The 21,872-nt window shown below is 40.4% G+C and overlaps 1 protein-coding gene and 1 long non-coding RNA gene across 2 annotated transcripts in view; both read left to right on the top strand.

Annotated features, from left to right (window-relative positions):
* The window catches only part of LOC134674413 (uncharacterized), a 50,432-nt gene that overhangs the window by 24,996 nt on the left and 3,564 nt on the right, over nt 1-21,872 (top strand). The gene's annotated exons all lie outside the window — the stretch shown is intronic.
* The window catches only part of LOC134674399 (calcium release-activated calcium channel protein 1-like), a 43,317-nt gene that overhangs the window by 17,881 nt on the left and 3,564 nt on the right, over nt 1-21,872 (top strand). The window contains exons 2-6 of the mRNA XM_063532469.1: nt 10,304-10,548; nt 12,679-12,874; nt 14,684-14,837; nt 19,707-19,970; nt 21,748-21,849. Of these exons, the coding sequence (XP_063388539.1) occupies nt 10,304-10,548; nt 12,679-12,874; nt 14,684-14,837; nt 19,707-19,970; nt 21,748-21,849 (961 nt within the window). The remainder of the gene's footprint in view (nt 1-10,303; nt 10,549-12,678; nt 12,875-14,683; nt 14,838-19,706; nt 19,971-21,747; nt 21,850-21,872) is intronic.

Raw genomic sequence — 21,872 nt, 5'->3', positions numbered from 1 at the left:
TTGACTAGTCTGGATACGCGTTCTTAAAATTGCTTTATTTTTTTTTTAATATTAAGGAGGGAAAATCGTAGGTATTTGACATTTTTTATATTAAGATTCGAGTAATGCTTGATGCTTAAATAATTAATTGCCTATTTAAACTTATTTCCTCGCATATTTGGAGCAAAGCACTATGCTCCAGTGGGAATAGCAATTCGTGGAATCGTCTCATTGTCGGACTCAGTTCAATTCTTTCATTTCGTCGAACAAAATCGAAACTCATCCACGAATTGCTATTTTCGCCCTCTGTAATCATGTAATAATAAATCTCGTCTACACCACTCATAGTACATGGACGGAAACTGAAACAATATTTAAAGCTATTTTTAGTTTTCGACCACGTATTTTAAATATGATTTTAATCAAGCAACAGTGACAAAATCGTGGACGAAAACTAAAATGTATAATCTTATAAGCAAGAAACATCATTTTAAGAGAAAATATATAGTAGTTTATAAGTCTTTTGAAGTAAAACGACCATAACAAATACTCACCTAGCTGTTCCAGTTACCGTCCGTGTGGTCGGAAACTAAATATTTTTCAAAATTAGTATGTCAGTATTCGTCCACTAAATTTATCAAAGATTATTATGAAAAAACTATAAAAAACACTTAAAATTGCGTTTATTATACTTTTAAGTTGCAGTATGGGCCAATAACGTAACTTAAACTAGCTAAATTAATTAATAAACTTACCGTGAACATTTGCCGCCAACACTTTCTTTTTCTTGCAAAATGACGTTTTCAGGCTTTGGGTGCAATGCCGCCACTTACATAATTTTTATTTAAGCCGCTATTTGTCAAATAACACTTTTATTTTGGTAAAAATATTGCTTAGACATTATGGATTGCAACAAATCCAAACATGTGTGAGAAGGCTTGTTTCTATTCAAATTTTCCGCAATTCTTTGTAGCAACTCCGCCAAGTGGACGGAAACAGGCACTGGACGGCAAACAGACACAATTACCCTAGGTAGCAGAATCTTTATCTGATCGTCACTTATAAATCTTATAATGTAATACATTCCTATTAAACGTACCTACTTATATTTTTTTAAACACTAGTCAATACAAATTATAATGTAGTATTTTAAAATAAATCTGAATTTGTATACTTAACTCGTATGTAGTCACATTTAAATTACCTACCTAGCTAAAGGAATAAATGTTATGGTATGAACTCAACAAATTAACTTAATTAACACAATTCACAGTATTTTTATTTTTAAACCAGACTTACCTATCTAAACTCAACAAGGCTGGTGTTGTGGGTACTAGGTGCCTAGGTGGATATATTTACTAGTATCGATTTAAGAAACAAAATAAATTACATTGCTCATTACAAATAAATGCCGTTGTTCGCAAGTAGAGTATTAAAAGCACAGAGTAAAAGTAAGCAAAACAAAAATCTAATTTGCAAGATGTTTATATCTAACGAGCCATTATAACATTTATAAAAGTACCAAACAATATTTTTTTGATTGCAATTAAAGTTTTCAAAGTCATACCAAAACTATTAGTGTAGTAAAAGTGAGAAATAGGTACCCCGTGGGTACACAATACTACTTATTAGAAAAAAAAACCTTTGTGTTGTGATGTGGGTTTTCACGTCCTTATTTAGAGTGGGTAAGTACCTAGTCCGATAGGTTCTTTTTTGCGTAACCATAAACCATTGGAATCAATACTAGAATTCTCATCTTGATCAATATCAATGTTTTCTCAGAATGTTTTTTTGTATCATGTTTTTATTGATTTCTCTATAAGGAAACGACATCTTGAAGAAGTTAAAGCTCTTTCTGCACATCATTATTGATTTATCAGGTGTAAAATATAACAAGGCAGTAAACCAGATTGTTTTTCTTATTGATTTAATAAAACAAATATTTTCACAAGCTACCATTTTTAACGGTCGGAGTCGGTGCGAAGCTAACAAGAGCAACGTGATTCCAATTACAACAGGCAATTATTTTAAACCTCGGCTCCTCGTCATTCTGTGATAGAATTTTTTTGTTGCTCGTGAATGGAAATCGGCACTCTGAATAGGTAAATACAACTTCGAACATGATGTACGAAAGGATAACCTTTTGAGATTTGGAAATCGGTGAATAAAGTGACCAATGCCTTCAGTGCCCGACTGGAATTGGTTCGATTCCGGCCCCAGCTTTAGCACTTATTTTGTAAGTAATGGAATTTAAGACCGTATTATAATTGAGGCTGATTGCCCTATGAAAATCAGCTGTCAGAATCTGTACGGATATGACGGTCGTATTTGTCTACGTGACAGCGTGATAAAACGGTGTCCGTCTCTTTCTATCCCGCAGTGTTAAAAAGTGACAGTTGTTTTATCACGTGGATAAAGCAGTATAAATGTGGATAAAGCGATCCATAATAGGTTTGCTGAAAATGTTGTAAAATTTGTTTCTGGCGTAACTATCCAGGCTATAATTTTTCCATGTTTTTTTTGTTAATTTGTATTTTATTTAAAAACCTAAAAACTTGTTCCATTTTCATCGCTTAATTCCCACTTTCTTAAACAAGGTTTTATTTTCTAAAGAGTTTGTTTTCTTTTCATTTAACAGACATTGATTGATTGTAGAAAATTTACCGTTGTATAATTTCCAATATACCTACCGATCTATAAGTACCTTTTACATCTGTTTAATATACATATATATTTATGAAATTATACCGAAATTAATGTCATACCTTACCTATACGAAAGAAAAAATCAATAAACTCTGAGAACAAACTAAATTAATTTCATAGAAAGTGGTTTAGTTTGTTCTCAGAGTATTTATGAAAATTATGAAGAATTTACTTAAAGTCATATTCCATTTAGTATTTAATTTGTACCCATATCTAACTCATAATCAATTTAAGGATCGATTATCTATGCCGTCGAATTGGTTTGTTGTTTGTTAACCATACAAGACGGAGAAATGCGATTAAAATACCACTTTAGTCACGCAACACATGTTTACAACTGCTATTTACCGCTAATAAGTACCTAATACCTACTCGTTGCTATACCAACTGGCTATAAATCTTATAATACTAGCTAACTCTTTCACTCTTGCGTGGTCTTAACAAATGTAAAAAGGTGATAGATTTATGACGTCAGTAACCAGTTTGAGTTGAGACTACTATAGGGCCACTTGCGCCATTCTCCTGACTCGGGGTTAACCGGTTAAACCTGGAATTATCATGGTTACCAGTACAATTTGACACCGGGTTAACGGTGGAACCGCTTAACCCCGGGTTAAGGGGATGGTGCAAGTGGCCCTTAGAGGTTAAGGGTTAAATGCACTTCCATCTTTTATTTGAGGCATCAAAATTGTACTTCACCAGTCGTATGGGTTAGAACATCGAAGCTCTTAACTTACAAAGTGCCGTTTCCGTGTAAGCAGAGACTAGAGAGGACCTACCGCGAACCACGTTCGACGTGTTGCCTCTCTGCGGCACTTGTAAATTCATACGTAAGTGTCACAGGGAGGCAACACGCCGAACGTGGTTCGCGGCAGGCTCTCAGAGGGCTTACCGCGAACCACGTTCGACATGTTGCCTCCCTGTCACACTTACCTACGAATTTACAAGTGCGACAGAGAGGCAACACGTCGAACGTGGTTCGCGGTAGGCCCTCAGAGCTCTTGCCCCTGATGGTGAACTTGGCCCACACGCAAACTATACTGTATATTATTCACGCACGTAAAATCAAACAGTCAAGCGAATTTAGCAATCGCGATTAATCGGTATTTCGTTACGGGACTTTTCTTTTTGATAAACCCACTCTGAAGTTGAAATCTAATGGTGACTTGGCATTGGCACAATATCGTGCTGTTTTTAGGATAGGTATCTTAATCGTTTTTAGGATAGTTCATCATGGCATCGTTATTCTATGTCTTTTCACGAAATTTTGCAATTTTCTACTTCAATTTCAATTGCAAATGGTTTTAAATGAAATTGTGTACCTACTATGTACTATGCGTAGGATCGTATGAGCCTTAGGAGGTAGCGAAAAAGGATAGGAGGTACCGATAAACATCCTTGAAATCAGGTCCCCGAATACCGAGACTAGGGGCGGAGGATATACAGTCACGTAGGTAAATAATATCACGGTATGCTGGTTACACAATAATTATCTAGTTATAGAACAAGGGTTGTACCGCGCTCTGTATAGCTCGTTCGAGAATAATATCACGGTATAACGTTTTAACTGCACACAAACAAAGAAAGTGGGTGGTCCTACGAGCGATTAAGTAATACACGAGCATCATTTATAATTGCTGCAATTGATACAATGACATATCTGCCGTGATGCAGGCTTGTTAAGCGGTAGGTATACATATAGTAACATGCAATGATGAGATGGGTATAGGTACTCTTATATCATAATCGCGGACATCGAGATTCTAAAAGTCGCTTTCTGCGTCTTTTTATTACTCAAATAGAGTAGATAGAGCGATGGAGATGGACGGTTTTCGAAATTCGATTTTCGTGGTAGCAGTCTACTAGTAGCCACTAAATAACCACCTTTGTTGCCACTAAGGGTCACTTGCGCATTCCAGGGTTAGCTTAGCCAACTCTCGGAGATAACCGTTTATACAGGGTTAAAATGTACTTACTCTTGATTCCGACTAAGTTGCTGGTTAACCCTTAGTAAACTTGCCCAAAGTGATTTACGACCTACCCAAATCATGAATGACATATAGTTATCCCAAGTCTATTCAGATATATCGGTGCGGCCATGATGCTCACTGTTATCTGAACTGCCTCTGTTGTCAAGGCCTTAGAGTGCGTGTTTACTTGTTCAGCTATTCTTGAGCACTTCAGCCGCTCAGATATATCTGATGGCTGTACAAACAACTATTCTTCCTCGTGTTATCCCGGCATTTTGCCACGGCTCATGGGAGCCTGGATTCCGCTTGACAACTAATCCCAAAAATTGCGCATTATAGTTTTTGTTTTTACGAAAGAGACTGCCATCTGGCGTTCGTCAGAATCCCAACTAGGCGTTATTGGGATTAGACCGCGGTTTCCTCACGATGTTTTTCTTCTCTTTAAAAGCGACTGGTACCTAAATATCAAATGATATTTCGCACATAAGTTCCGAAAGTCATTGGTACGAGCCGGGGTTTGAACCCGCGAGCTCCGGATTGAAAGTCGCACGCTCTTACCGCTTTGTATGAAAGAGTTGTCATGAGTAATGCAGACGATGACAGATCATCATGCAGATAATCTTGCGCACGTGTGCTGCTATTACATACAATAATGGCCGCACATGGCCGTTTAAATGCAACTCAAATTATAAGGATCAGCTGTTTCATATAATAATATGATTTTCAAGAGAAACAATAACTTGGGTACTTATTTAAGCTTCAATAATATGACTCTATTAGCGACTTCGCTTATAGTATACTCGCTTTAAACTTCGAATCTTTCGCGGTCGAAGTATTACAGATGGCGCCAACATAGTTTGCTTTGTCAATCCCTAGAATTGTGTGATATTCTTGTTTTTTTTTGGTCTGGCTGCCAGCCCTCACTTTGACTACCGAGAACCCGCCTGGTAGGCACTTGTAATTTTAGTTCAGATGCCGGACAACCCGCCCAGCGGGTTCTTTTGTACGCAGATATAGACGACCGGTTTCTAGGGGAGTGCGCCGTTTTTTGCCCGGTTGCGAAAGTGTTAAGCCAAATCACATATCTATAGCAAAAACTAGAGAAAGAGTCTAAACCCCATTAAAACTGCCGTGTGACGTTATAGAGTGAAATATGTCGAGCAATTTTCGTACAGTGACCGGTTATAAATATATTTAGTAATAAAGCCATGATAAGATGTGTTTTGGTCATTCGGAGCACTATAATTTGACTGGTGAAAATTATGTATTTCTCGGTATAAATAACCGGTTTAACTTACGATTACTAAAAAACTTGCCTACGGGTTTTGATATAAATCTGTTTACGTTGTTTTGTTTCAACTCGCCATAGAAATTATAAAATAATAACCATATGACTTTGGACGTGCAATAGCAAAAGCAAACCTATTTTGTGTAACAATGGACTACGGGCGGAGCTATTAAAAGAACATTAACATTTGCGAATATCGTTAACTATATAGGTACATACACCGTGAAATTTTAGTGGTTGTTTTCCCGCAACGAAATGATTCTGCTATCGATATACAGTCGATGTGTAATCTTTTTTTTAAATAATGTTAAGAAATGCCAGATTTATAGATATGTCGAACGAAACTCGAAAGTGACCTAACACCAGTAGTAGCACTGCAGTAGTACCTACCTAATTCTTTTGAGTGAATGAAACAAAATAACCTAAAAAGTAGTTCCATTTATTTTTCCTTCACACATTTTACGTGCAGTTAGTTTGCAGATCCTTAAAAGTAAACATAACAAGTTAAGATCAAGCTTTTAATGATCAAAAACTTAAACAAACACTTAAACTTCCCGATACCGCAATAATTGTTCGAACTGCAATCCGCCACGTTCAATACACAATCACCTCTGCCCTGTGCATGTGCTGGCGTTTGAAGCTGCCCGTGGTTAAGCAGCCGCTGTGTTGCGGCGACAATTATTCGTCCGTGTGGAACTTGGGGGTTTAAAATCCCCCGAAGACGCAGCGACTGTAAATGGTCCGGTTCCGCGTAAAGTCGCCGGGCGGCGTGGGAGTCGTAGTTAACCCTAGCGTACAGCTGCACCATCGCGACGTACTCTAAATTAGAATATTCGTAATGTCGATCCATTTTACTAGAAATAGCAGTGATGACATTGACAGGATCTGTTATCACATTAGTTTAATAAGCAAAGAGGATGTAATTATTCGATTTACCAAAGTTGACACAACGTAATGGCAATCATCAAACTAAAAAAAAGGTTTTATTTCAACTGTTAAACGTGAAGGAACAGTCTAAGTAAATTTGAATTTCAGTTGTTAAACAGTAAAGCACTCTAGCCTGTTACACAGTTTAAAAAAGTAACATGTGCTTGTTTATTTGTTTATCTGTTTACAATATCGGGAACTGTCGTCGACTTGCAGTTTTAGTGCGTTACTATTGTTTTTCGCTTGTTCGAGTTTAGGTTTTTTTTTGTAATTTTTTTTTTTTGGAAAACAGTTTATTTCTAAGTTTGTCTATCATAATTCGAAAGTACTACCGATAGCAAATCGCCCTGCCGCGGGAAAACAACCACTAAAATTTCACGGTGTATATATTAAGATGACTATTTCTATTCGTAGGCATATGTTTACGAACATAAAATAATGCCAAACTGTTAGTACCTACAAAGGAATTAGGGATTGTAGAAACAAATGATATGCGCTGCAAGTAATAACAATAAGTATCATTATCAAAAATAAATGAATTATGAAATTCGAATGCTTCAATACTAAGCGTGATTTCATAGAACTTTTTCACTCTGAGAGGTGAATATATATATATGGTCATATTGAAAAATCTGCTGTTTAATTAATTTCGGCAAGTAATAAGCTGAATTATGCGTGAGCGTCCATGGACAGTTTTTCCTACGTAGCGGGAAAACATACGAGCTACGGCGTAGCACCCGTAGCACACATGCACAACGAAATAATGGGGTTGGCACAATGGTTTTTATAAATGACGCCAGCATAGAATTTAATTTACTCAGCCTTAAAAAAATACTTTAATAGTGCAGGTTAAATAAATCGTCAAAATTACAGTTCAGAGGCGATCGAACAAACACTAGTGGCGCTTACAATCCAATAAATACCTTCAAATCAAGAGTGAACAGGCACCTTCTGGGCGAGCTCGCTCCATCGTAGGCCACGTCTACGCCTCGGCTAGTCTGTGGCCATGCATAATAAAAAAAAAAAAAAATACAAGATCAATTTCCAACAGATATAAATGAATTCATAACCTGTTATTAAAATCAGACCACGCCTGTTAATAAAGCCGTTCGTTGTATGTATAAATATAGTGACCACGAGTTCGCGCGCTTCGCATCCAAAGTCAATGTCATCGCTAATCGCCGCTAAAACCTGCAATCACTGAAATGACAGCTGAGAGACGGTTTCCCACACTGCGACGCGCATCGCTGGACACGCGACATTTGATTCGCGCGCGTGACGTCATTTAATGACGATTATTGACATGGGTGGATTAGATAGGATAGGATGTTTGTAACGCAAACGGTATCGTCTTGGGTCGTCCCATTCGTTTTTCGTCAAGTTCTTCAATTAGTCCTATTCTGCTTTCGTCGCGCATTCTACATTGAAAGCCACCGACGATTGTGATGAATGTAGAATGGGTGACGAAAGCAACATAGGACTAATTTAAGAATTTGACGATAAACGAATGGGACGACCCAAGACGATACCACGCAAACTACGTAGCAGTAGATAGTTTCAAATTAAAAAAAAATTATGTACGGTATACCTAGTAGGTAAGCCATACTTAGTATTTATGTACAACGATATTATATATTCTTATTGCAACGGTTAGTACTAGTACTCGAAATCTGTGGCTATTTCCCTAATGTCGAAACTTTAGAGAACTTTAGAGATGTATCTCTTTTTGGAAGTTATCCAGGGTGGCGGATACTTTTGGCGCATTGTTTCAGCTACGTACTTTTAACACAGAATAACTAATAGTACCTACTACCGTACAGAGAATTCACTCCTTCACAAAAGTCAGATTTAGGTATAAACTTCTTGAGCTTGCCGTGGGGCTTAGTCAATTTGTGTAAAAATGTCATGTAATATTTATTTATTTAAACTTATACCTACACTCGCCGCCGCCTGCAAGCAAAATTGAAACTAATAACCGAGCACGAACCGTCAGCCATATTCGAACAATGAGATACGTCAAATACTAGATATTGAAACGATTTGGATCGGATAAGTCAGGGTCAAACAAGTGACGTTTTTGTTTGAATTAACGTCAATTTTGACACTTATTTGAAATCATTTTGTCGTATCTCATTGTTCGAATACGGCTGCGTGAATCTTCTTTGCGCGCCGCAGTTTGTTGGGACAATAGATTTACAAACACTTGATATACATGTACGAAACTACTATGTATATTTTTTATTGAATGGTCATGTCAAAGTCAAGTGTTATGACTATGAATCACGAGTAATGGCGTGAACTCATCGCTCATAGTTTTCGCACACTAGCATTTACATTCTTACTTAAAACACTTACATCCGCCCACATACGTTTACAAACAAAACATACAATTACTTACATGTTACTACGCAATTAACATTAGATAGGTAAGCATCAACTGTTTCATAGAATTTGATATTGATATTGTACAATGTATATACACCATATTTTCTTAGAAATTTTCTCCTAAAGTCCTAAAATGAAAACTACAATGACGACTCTAAATAGATTTTAAACGATTTATATCCACTACACATTTTTGAATATTACGACTGTTCTATAGCCCGATTCAGATTTAAGAAATTGTTACGGTTTTGTTTTTATTTTGATACGACCTTGAAGATCGCTCACGTTAATTGGTGCATGCGAAATGAAGTGAAAGTCGTGCGTGAGATTCGCCAATCATCCAGACCAAATCCGGCCCGCGACGCATTCCAATCCGGCCCGCCGACACCCAAAGCGAGTGCCCAAAGTGAGAGGGTTCAGCATTCATTGAGAATGGAACTGTTGCTAATAGCAGCAACCAGACACCCTCCCCCGGCGCAAAAATCGACTGCAATATGGCCCTCAGGTAAAAAAGTCCCCTGATCAAGACGATTGTGAAGGTCGTGTCAAAACCTTAACAAATTTGTTACATCTGAATCGCGGTCTGGCTCTCAATAATGGCTATAAAACTAATAAAACGATCAATTGAGCTCGATTTCTACAAGCATATTAGGTACCTACCCACAAAATGATAGCTTTAATTTAGCAATAACTATTCAAAACAACAACGTTCCACAATTTACTCCAAGGCAGACCAAAAAAGCAATGGCTCGATGTTGTGAAAGCAGATATGAGCGTGAACGGGCTCACACGATATGACGCCCAGGATCGCGCAAAGTAGAGGAAAGCAAGTAGGAAAGCGGACCCTAACAAAGGCCGGGATAACGTTAGGTGGAAGAAGAACGTTCCACAATTTATGGAGGCCATATTTACCTACGCCAGGAACCGATTCCGACCTCAGAATATACTTAAAATTAAAAACATTTTGGAACACTTGAAACTATCTTACAAACACGAGGTACAATTATGTTTTAGCTTATCATCCCTGACGCAAACTTTCATCTTTCCAGATATCAGAAGCGAGTTTCGTGACAAGCTTGGAAGAGGCGCCGTGTCGCATCGACCAATGCACACAGACGCCACCTAGCGGGAAGGCGAGGCCCCGCACCCTGCAAAGGTACCACACCTCAGACCACCTCTACGAGAGGGCCCACCGGACGAGGCACAAGCACGAGATCAGACCTAAGAGCTTGTTCAGCGACTCCTGCCCGTTCATAGGGAAGCCGCCGAGCTATGATAGTGGATACAGTTCAAAGTAAGACGTTTAAAGGATGACTCACGTTAGACCGGGCCGTGTCTGGGCCAGAGCTTCCGACGCTTATTTCTCTATGGCATGACATGATCATCACGTTCTGCTTTCCATAGAAAACGATGCGCCGGAAGCTCCGGCCCGGACACGGCCCGGTCCAACGTGAGTCATCCTTAATAGTAAATGCACGGACAGATATACTCGTAGCGAGGTGTTTGTATTAGGTATTTATATAGCCGATTTTAAAAGATAAGATGTTCTCAATTCAACTGGATTTTGTTTAGCAATTTTTATGAATACTATCCCATTTCTCGGAGACTTGAAATATTGTGTAATGAAAGGATTTCTTGCAGTTGGTCCCAGGCTTGTCATCAGGCCAGGATCTGATGATAGGATCATCTAGAGGGAATCGATGGAACTCTTCTAATATAATTATAATTAAATAGGCACACCCTCAGATATTTTGGCTACTCTCGCCTCGAATTAAGAAGACCATGAAATTATATTATCATTTTGAATAGTTTTGTGAAGTCTGTTTTTAATCGATTTATTACAAACTTTACTACCTCGACGCCAGTCTCCGACTCGCTGCCGCTATCTGTGCGTTTGTCTTTTGTCTGTGTTAAGGTTTGGTTGAGGGTTTGTGAATAATTCTTGTTGGTTCGGGACTTCTCTAGACAATGAAGTTGAGTGCACGTTATTTATAAAGTTTCGTAAAAGGTAAACGTACTAGTGCTCGACATGTTAATGCCCAATAGATGCCACCCTGATGTCACTGATGTACATTGATGTACTGGGACCGCGTCGAGCACCAGTACGTTTAACTTACGTATCATCGTTATCTCAGCCATAAGACGTCCACTGCTGAACATAGGCTTCCCCCTTTTTTGGGGGGTGAATGCCATAATCGCCACGCTTTGGCAGGCGGGTTGGCGATCGCAGTCGAGTACACCGAATTTGAGGGACGCTGCTGCCCGTCCACCGGTGGTCTTGGACGTGGTTTAAGGACATACCCGGGTCCTAACCCGGGACATAACTTACGTATGGTTACTAAGCTGTTTACTATATAATAAGACTGATACGCGCAAAATCTAACTGAAGTCTTCTATAAGTAGATTAAATCGATGTTGTCAGTAAACGCGAGCTTTTGTCTTCTATCTCTTCTGATTCACGTTCAGTTTTGCTTAAATGCAAAGGCTAAAACATCCAGACTAAAACTTATTGTCCTGAGCCCGATGGCTACCAGTCCCACCAATTATGCTCAGGGACCTAACTATATTAGGTACTGAAGTACTAAGGTACCCGGTGTAATGAATTTTATACCTGTAGGTAATTTCGTTTAAGTTTTGCAATGAACCTTGATATTCTACCTTAATTGTTAATGTTCTAATTAAACAAAAAAGTTGATGTAATTTTTATGAAACTATTATTTTTTAAATAAGAACATCAATTATATTTGATAGCTTATTAATATGATTATCGTATCGTAAATCATTCTCTACCATTTTATAGATCCATCGAACTCTAATTAAGTCACCAGCATTACCAACATCTAACTACTTAATTACTGCAAATGGCGTTATTTTATAAAGTTTTGCCTTCAAACAATGGGTGTTAATCAAGGGCTGAAATCTAGAGCAATCGCCATCTTCCTTATCCTCTGCTAATTACTACTTTAATTATTCAATCGATTACCTTCGTAATACCATCATCAATATTCTTTTATTGTTCGTTTACCACGCAATGAAGACAATTACTTACTTAATACTTATAGGCTTAGTGTAGGTAAATATTGCTGATCGGAATGTCGCAAATCGTGTGGCATAGCGTGTTTGGAGAAGGAAATTCCTTTTATGCAAAGTCTTTAAGATGATTTGAATTTGCCCTCCACCATGACGCTCTAAAAGCGCTACATATTAATATGCTGCGAATGGTCCATATAGTTATAGGTATCTGTGATTTTTGTCAACTACATTCTTGTATTACTAGGGCGAGTTCTGACTTCAGCATTTATAAACCTTACACCTAGCTGCTGGTGCGGTGTGCATGTTGAAACTGATCAAACTGATCGCTACTCAGACTAGCCCCTAGATTGTAAACTCGCGTCATTAACTACACTGAACCGATTTCCCGCAGATTCAAAGTGACGGTGACAGACAGCCCAACGATATCGATCACGCCGCCCCACAGCCTGGACTACGTGTGCGCTAAAGGAGGAGCGAGCCCCAACGGAAGCGCGACGCCTAACGGCATGGTACCCAGCCGGTCGCCCGCGACTGTGCTGCTCAATCCGGGGTATCTGTCGCCTTGCCAGTGCAACCAGTCCATGAAGGTTAGTCACAGGAATTTTAAGGCCGAGCCACACCGGCTTACGTGTGCGTGACGTGCGCGTGTGCGTGCGCTAAAATGTTGGAGCCGCACACGCACGTACGTCACACAAGCGGTCTGCCATCTATCATAAGGATCTGTATGCTACAACGACGCACGCGCACGTGCACGTCACGCACACGCAGCCGGTGTGCACAGGCCTTTAGTCTTTTACTAGCAATTATCTTCTTCTCTGTCGGTTACGGTTACGGTCAGGTTGAGGTCCGCATCGGTAGTAGAGGCGGAGACAGCTCTTCGCACGATCTCCCGCCATCTCTCCCTGTTGGCATCAGACTGTCTGGCACTGTCAGATACGCGGTTTCCCACTGCGGATTTCATTTGGTCAGTCCAGCACATAAGTGATCTGCCGCGCGATCTGGTTCCCTCCACTCTTCCTTGTACGAAACGACCAGTCGCTCTATTGAGTTGAGTCGTTATCTCGTCTAGAGACATGGCAAAAGTACAGCAGTATGCGCGACTGTACTATATGCGAGACGAAAACAGGACGGCAAAAAGTTAGTACCGAAGCTAGCCAGTCGCCTGACTCATAAAGTCAGGAATATGGCTTTTGGTTAAATGAAAAAAAAAACAATGCCAATTGAACTGATCGCTACTCAGGGTATCTGCCGTCTTTCTTGTGAAATCAGTCTGAATAAGCTTAGACAATGATCAATCCACTAAAACTAAACCTATTCTTCAAGATACGTAAAGTGAACTTCAGATTGCCCTATTTTCTATTACATTGACGATGTCCATTTTTGTTTTACAACACCTTTTAAATCAAGTCCATATCCACCTAATTGCGAACGTTAAGTGCTTATCTAGAATGATATCTTAATGATTTTGTCCCAAATTCAAGACAGATCTTAATGAAAACATAACGACGTGTTAATGTTATACCATATTGTTAGTAATCTAAGTACTTCCTCCTAAACTTCCACTGTTTGCCGACGTTTGTTCAATATTCATTCGTTAGTGCGATCGTGTTGTGTCTGAACCGATAGAAAGAAAATACTTACAGTGTTGACTGTGGTATTTTTTAGTCAAACGTGAAACTTTTTTTGTGCCAAAATAAGTTAAATTTTTTAGTGTTAGGGGTTGTTAGACTTGTTAGTGTTTACAACGCGTTTCCGAATTTTAAGTGTGTAGATACCTACTTAATCGAACATTAAGAGGTTTTGTCAAAAAATTTCATCATTTTCGAAATAAGTAGTGTCTAACAAAACACCAAGGAATCCGTCATACTCGTAGGTCCTAAATTGGATTGAAATAAGGAGATTGCCAATCATTCAATGTCTCATAGGACGCTGATGAAGCATTACTCAATTACATCGGCATCGTTTCGTGCTCGCGTAAGTACATGGCGCATTTAGTGTATACATAAACTACGGTAAACGCTTAGCGGCGGGCTGTATGCTTGTGTGCTACCGACGAAAATAGTGAACGTACCTGGCGGGTTAGCCATGGTGACAATCGCTTGCGCTTCGCCATCGAATCGCTTTGTGTCTCTCTATCACTCTTTCACATAGAGGTACAATAATAATAATAAGGTATAGGATGCTACCTTCTATGCTCTTTCATATTAGTGGGACAGTGACAGTTGCGTTTCGTTCGCTACGTAGCGTTAGCATTTGGCATGTTGTCTACGGGGCCTGATTTTCAGACTTTTTGTGGTAAAAGGTAAAAACCCGCGCGATGGTCATCTCCCCTTCTAATTTCCTAGCTGTCTTTTCTTAGTTAAAAATCAAAAAAATCAATTATTATTCTCTTGCAGAGCGTAAGCGAAGTCGCCCTCGCCATGCCGGGATCCCCCGGCTGGACCGGCGAGGAGCCCGCGAACGGCTGGCCCGGCGGGCTGTCGTGGCGGCGACTGCACATGTCCCGGGCCAAGCTGAAAGCCACCGCCACCACCTCGGAGCTGCTATCAGGTAAACTTGACAGTGGAAGTCCTATCTTGGGTCTAGTGAGAAGCGAACGGCTGGCCCGGCGGGCTGTCCTGGCGGCGACTGCACATGTCCCGGGCCAAACTGAAAGCCACCGCCACCACCTCGGAGCTGCTATCAGGTAAACTTGACAGTGGAAGTCCTATCTTGGGTCTAGTGAGAAGCGAACGGCTGGCCCGGCGGGCTGTCCTGGCGGCGACTGCACATGTCCCGGGCCAAGCTGAAAGCCACCGCCACCACCTCGGAGCTGCTATCAGGTAAACTTGACAGTGGAAGTCCTATCTTGGGTCTAGTGAGAAGCGAACGGCTGGCCCGGCGGGCTGTCTTGGCGGCGACTGCACATGTCTCGGGCCAAGCTGAAAGCCACCGCCACCACCTCAGAGCTGCTATCAGGTAAACTTGACAGAGGAAGTCCTATCTTGGGTCTAGCTGGACTGGTGAGGAGCGAACGGCTGGCCCGGCGTGTCCTGGCGATGACTGCACATGTCCCGGGCCAAGCTGAAAGCCACTGACCACCTCGGAGCTGCTATCAGGTAAACTTGACAGTGGAAGTCCTATCTAGCTGGACTGGTGAGGAGCGAACGGCTGGCCCGGCGTGTCCTGGCGATGACTGCACATGTCCCGGGCCAAACTGAAAGCCACCGCCACCACCTCGGAGCTGCTATCAGGTAAACTTGACAGAGGAAGTCCTATCTTGGGTCTAGCTGGACTGGTGAGGAGCGAACGGCTGGCCCGGCGTGTCCTGGCGATGACTGCACATGTTTCGGGCCAAACTGAAAGCCACCGCCACCACCTCGGAGCTGCTATCAGGTAAACTTGACAGTGGAAGTTCGATCTTGGGTCTAGCTGAATCGGGTTGACGGATGGCAGATGTTACGAAAAATCACGTGACTATTCTTTATTTACGTGTCGAATTTTCATTTGACGGTAGAAACGTTGATAGAAATCATCGTTTGCCACCTTGGTTTATAGGCCTCCTAGGTACTCCCTCTAGTGAGGTGCCCTCCAAAGGCATCAGGTCTGTACTTTTTTTATACTTGCATGGCACTAAAGTTTTTCTATTCAATTTTAGGTAAGTACTCTGTTTATTCTTGGTCACCAGATAATTAATAGTTGCTCACTAGTCGAGGTTGGAGTTGTTTTTTTTCACTACTATTAAAAGTTTTTTATAAGGTCATAACTTCGTGCAGCTAATGAAAATAACTAACCGTTTCAAAATCACGGCTAAGTTTTTTTGATGATTGATTACCTACGTGTAACCTAGAACTGTCAAAAAATGTCTAAGTACCTAATCCACTCATCTAATCAATATTAATACTGATATGAATCTATTGAAGAAGTTGTCATTAAGCAATGAGAGGAAGACTAGACAATTTCGTAAGTATAGGCAAGGAAATGTACACAATAATGATACCTACTTATAGTCGACCTATGCCAACGCTTGAGGTATGGCGTATACCATTGGGCTTCATTTGCTGCCGATAAGTAAGAAATTCAAATTTTGGCTCACTATGAATAAACAATTTATTTATTGATTTCACAATTAACTACCACTTTATCCCTTGAAGAGTATTATTGTTAGCTTAGTGATTTGACGAGTTGGTATTTACTTAATACAATGGTTACCTACTATTCAAAATTGCACAACATGGCAACACCACCCTGACCGAATTATTTATTATAATATACTTAATATATTTATTCTAATGAAGTACCCAAGTACAGTACGCACTATATTACGCACTACCTACTTAGGTAGGTATACTATACACGCAACCTAATTGTGTTTTGGGGCTTTTAGAATTGTCTCGATGAGTATTAGTGCCTGTGGGTAAAAAGTACAGGCAGTGAATGATTGAGCTTATTTTGAATGAATTGATTTGAATTTTGGCAAAAACTCATTACACCACTGGCCTGTTTAGCAGTCCTGTCACACGCGGGGATTCACTACCCGTTTTCCCGTGTACGAAAAAATCTGGATATTTTCCTCTTTTTAACCGACTTCCAAATCTCAAAGAAGGAGGTTATCAATTCGGTTGTATGTTTTTTTTTATTTTTTTTTATGTTTGTTACTCCATATCTCCGTCATTACTAGATCGATTTTGAAAATTATTTTTTTGATTGAATGTATATGCATACAGATTGGTCCCGTTTTTGTCAAAACCCAGTTCTGATGATGGGATCCATGAGGAATCGAGGGAACTCCTCAAATCTTAAAGGCATACATATAGTGATTTTTGGGTTTTTATCAACAAATCAAGCATATACACCCAAAAAAGTGACATTTGATGAAGTGGAACTGCTGATGATGATCAGAACTCTTTAACGACGCATAGTTCACGGTTGGCGATTTGTCCTCTTCGTTATGTTTGTTAAGCAAGTTAAGTTTTTAAGCCACATTTTTGTCAAGCTCGAGTTCTGATAATGGGATCCATGAGGAATCAAGGGAACTCCTCAAATCTTAAAGGCATGCGTATAGAAATTTTTGTATTTACATCAGAAAATCAAGCATTTTCATTAAAAACTGTTGCATTTGATGAAGTGGAACTGCTGATGATGATCAGAACAGAACTCTTAAACGACGCATAGTTCACGTTTGGCGATTTTTCCTTTTCGTTATGTTCGTTAAGCAAGTTAAGTTTTTAAGCCACATTTTTGTCAAGCTCGAGTTCTGATGATGGGATCCATAAGGGATCGAGGGAACTCCTCAAATATTAAAGGCATACGTATAGATTTTTTTGTATTTTCATCATAAAATCAAGCATTTACATTAAAAACTGTCGCATTTGATGAAGTGGAACTGCTGATGATGACCAGAACAGAACTCTTCAATGACGCATGGTACACGTTTGGTGATTACGAATTTCGATTTTGACTTGGACTGGGACCCGGACTCGGACTCATACCCGGATCCGGTTCGGACCCGGATCCGGTTCGGACCCGGACCTGGATTCGGATCCGGATTCGGACCCGGACTCGGACTCGGACCCGGACTCGGGACCGGACTCGGATCCGGACTCGGATCCGGACCCGGTCTCGGAACCGGACACGGACCCGGACTCGGACCCGGACTCGGACTCGGACCCGTACTCGGACCCGGACTCGGACCCGGACTCGGACCCGGACTCGGACCCGGCCTCGGACCCGGACTCGGACCCGGACTCGGACCCGGACTCGGACCCGGACCTTGACCCAGAAAACCACTATACCTTAACTAAATAAACAACTATGATTACCTACCATAAAATTAATGTAGGTATAAAGTACGATGATGCCAATCTTACTAGCCCCTCCCGCTTAAACCCCCGTACACCGCACGGCATGCGCCATTAAGTGGGTTAGGTTAGGTTTGAACTGCGATCCTCACAGAATCGAACAAGGATTAGGTTAGGTTAGAACTGCGAGCCTTACAGAAACGAAATGCTACTTGAAAAGTGGGTTTGATTAGGTTCGAACTGCGATCCGCACAGAACCGAACTGCTATCTGAGGAGTGGGTTAGGTTAGGCTAGAACTACGACCCTCATGGCTCCTCTTCACGATGGGCCAACGCCGGTCACTCCAAGGGACGCATTTATGCGTTAGAGGGAGCAAGTGATATTGCTACCTCATTCTACCGCATGGCTGCGTCCCTTGGAGTGGCCGGCGTTGGCCCATCCTGTAGAGGAGCCATTATACAGAAGCGAAATGCTAGTAGAAAAGTGGGTGGTTTTACCTCCTTTTCTACATAGTGTACCATCTACAATAATCTTTCATCGGCCCCCATGGAAGTCGGTTTTTTTTTTCTTAAAAATTATGTAGTAAAGTACCTAATCTGGCTTTACTATGATAAGGATAAAGTAATTTATAGAGTAGTTATCACCGTCATTGGGTATGCAATGAAGGTGCAGTCGTACTTTTATAAGTTATAATCATACGTCGGACTCCAGCGGGCATTTTCGTGGCATGTCAGAATAATAGGTAAGGTTCGCAAATCAATCAATTCACTTTCGAGTATTTGTACTTAGTATTTGGTACCTAGTATTTATAATGTGAAATTCCAAATATCATAGCAACTAACTGCGTTATTTATAAACGTACTTGGACTACACATAAGTCAAAATGGCGAAAAAGTTCGTTTGGCTTTATCCGTCACTCAGACAATTGCAGCTGTGAGAAAGGAACAAAACAAATGAGTTAACTGGGCATGTCAAGTTCTATGAACACGGCTCTGTTTATTTTTTTTATATCCTTTAAATTTTAAATAAAAATAAGATTGAATAGTCTGATAATGATAACGGGTAACTAATTTAATTAACTATGTTACAAATACTAGGTACATTATAATACTCGTAAGTTAAGATTTTTTTGTAAACCTTACCTTGCCCTCAAACTGCCCCCTATAGTCCGACGTTTGGTTATAATGTAAGTTGAGGAAACAAGTGAAACATGACGAATAGGGTAAAATGTTTGATCAATTACTCCACACCGCTATGATCAAGGCATACCTATCATGAAGGTTGCATCAATAAGCAGGTAGCATATTATTTCTTAATTTATGCTATTTGATTACGATTATTTCGAACCGTCGAAAGGATTCAGTTTGCAACAAAATAAGACTTTGTTATTTTGGATGAATTACATATAGGTAGATACAGCTCCATTTCAATCAAAATTGCTCCCCGAAATGGCGAAACAGATGGCATTTTGACAACCAAAGTTACCGCATACTTCATTTGTTACGGAGCCGTATTACAGCGCTATTTAGTTTAGCTAAACAAAATCGAAGCACTAAATTGTCTCGGACGTTACACATCTCACATATAATCAATAGACCTTTGATTATAATTATAACTAAACTAAAACTTTTGTTCCAGGCTTCGCAATGGTAGCGATGGTGGAGCTACAAATCAACGAGCCCACCAACGTCCCAGAATGGCTGTTCGTGATGTTCGCAGTCTGCACGACCGTGCTCGTCGCCGTCCACATCTTCGCCCTGATGATATCCACGTACTTGCTCCCGCACATCGACGCTGTCAGCAAGATGGAGCCGGGAGCCCCGGCGAGAGCTTTGAGGGAATCGCCGCATGAACGGATGAGAGGGTTCATTGAGCTCGCTTGGGCGTTTAGTACAGTATTAGGTGAGTTTCCCTTAGGGTGGTATTCGATGCCCTGATGATATCCACGTACTTGCTCCCGCACATCGACGCTGTCAGCAAGATGGAGCCGGGAGCCCCGGCGAGAGCTTTGAGAGAATCGCCGCATGAACATTGAACGGATGAGAGGGTTCATTGAGCTCGCTTGGGCGTTTAGTACAGTATTAGGTGAGTTTCCCTTAGGGTGGTATTCCATGCCCTGATGATATCCACGTACTTGCTCCCGCACATCGACGCTGTCAGCAAGATGGAGCCGGGAGCCCCGGCGAGAGCGTTGAGGGAATCGCCGCATGAACGAATGAGAGGGTTTAGTGAGCTCGCTTGATGGTCGTTTAGTACAGTATTAGGTGAGTTTCTTATTTTTTTAAATCTTTATTTAGGAAAAAAGATCTTCGTCGCTGAGCGATGATGTCGATCTCATAATTGTTAATCTAACTGCAATATTCAGGCCAGGATTAGTTGGAAAAGCATGCACGTTTGCTGATCAAAAGTTGTATTTTAGTAGGTAATTTAATCCTTTTTTCCTTCAGATATTTTACCGTAATAAAACTAAACTCGAACAGTTTGCATCAAAAATAACTACATAAGTACCTACACACTACACAGTACAAGTGGATAAGATAAATCCGATACATTTTATTTCAAACATATTTTCAAAACATTTGTGTTTAATTAGTACGAGTATTGATAACGTAATGAAAATCGTGAATGTTCAAACTAATAATTCCACGCTGCTTACCAAATTGATTCGTTACTTTATTTTCCATCGATAAACACGGAAAGTATTTCATTAATAACTCTGTCTGTTAGTTATTTCTTTAGCAACCTAAACTACTTAGGTAATTAATTTTAAGGAATCTAAGAACACAGGGATAGGACAATTTTTTTTTCAAGTTAAGAGTAATTAAAACGGGAAAAGTTAATTACTATATAGTTAGGTACTAGGTTGATAGCCCACGCAGTGCAAGTGTTATTATAAACGTCAAACTTCTATGAAATGATGACGGGTCAATAACACTTGCCCTGCATGGGCTATTAAAATCGATGCAGACTTTTCTTGGTCTAACTCTAAACAAGTTACTTTCGCATTTATAATACGTACGAATATCGTATGTTTATAACATAAAAGTGATGGGAAAACTATGACTATAGTATACTCATTTGAGTAATTTCAAACTAAAGAGCGGAAGTTGCGGCTAAGTGCCGCCTAATGGTTACAAAAACAGTTTCAACTGTCGTGTCTCAATAATCACACTGTATGACGTCAATCTTTTACCTTCCTGGTAGTAATTGTTGGCTACATAGGTTACTGGCAAAAACTTTGGAACAGTTAGAAAGCAGTTTTTAGAGGGCCTACCGCCAACATCGACAATACTCTGCTCTTCGCTCGATTACGATTACGCAAGATTGGGTATCTAAAATTCGTGATTGTGGAGGCACAAGACACAAAGCGATTCGATGGCGTAGCGCAAGCGATCGTCACATTGGCTAGGCCGCCAGGCCGCGTAGCCAAGATGCCGATCGCTTACGCTCCGTAGCGATCGAAACGCAACTGTCACTGTCGCACTAATATGGAAGAGTGCTAGAGAGACATAATGGTTTTCGTTGTCGAAGCGATAGCGATTGTAACCTTGGCTAGGCCGGCAGATTCTTTTGAAATGAGAAACGGCACACCGCTTGCGTGACGTATGCGTCCACGGCTTAAAAATATGGAGAACTCTTAATTTTACTTTTTGTTTAATGTATATATGTTTGTTCATAGGTCTATTCCTGTTCCTCGTGGAGATCGCCATATTATGTTGGGTGAAGTTCTGGGACTACTCCTTCGCTGCGGCTACAGCAGCTACTGTGATAGTGATACCAGGTAATACAATAAAAAAAAGTAAA

Source organism: Cydia fagiglandana, chromosome 20, assembly GCF_963556715.1.
Source record: "Cydia fagiglandana chromosome 20, ilCydFagi1.1, whole genome shotgun sequence".
NCBI lineage: Eukaryota > Metazoa > Arthropoda > Insecta > Lepidoptera > Tortricidae > Cydia > Cydia fagiglandana.
This window is presented reverse-complemented; position numbering and strand designations above follow the sequence as displayed.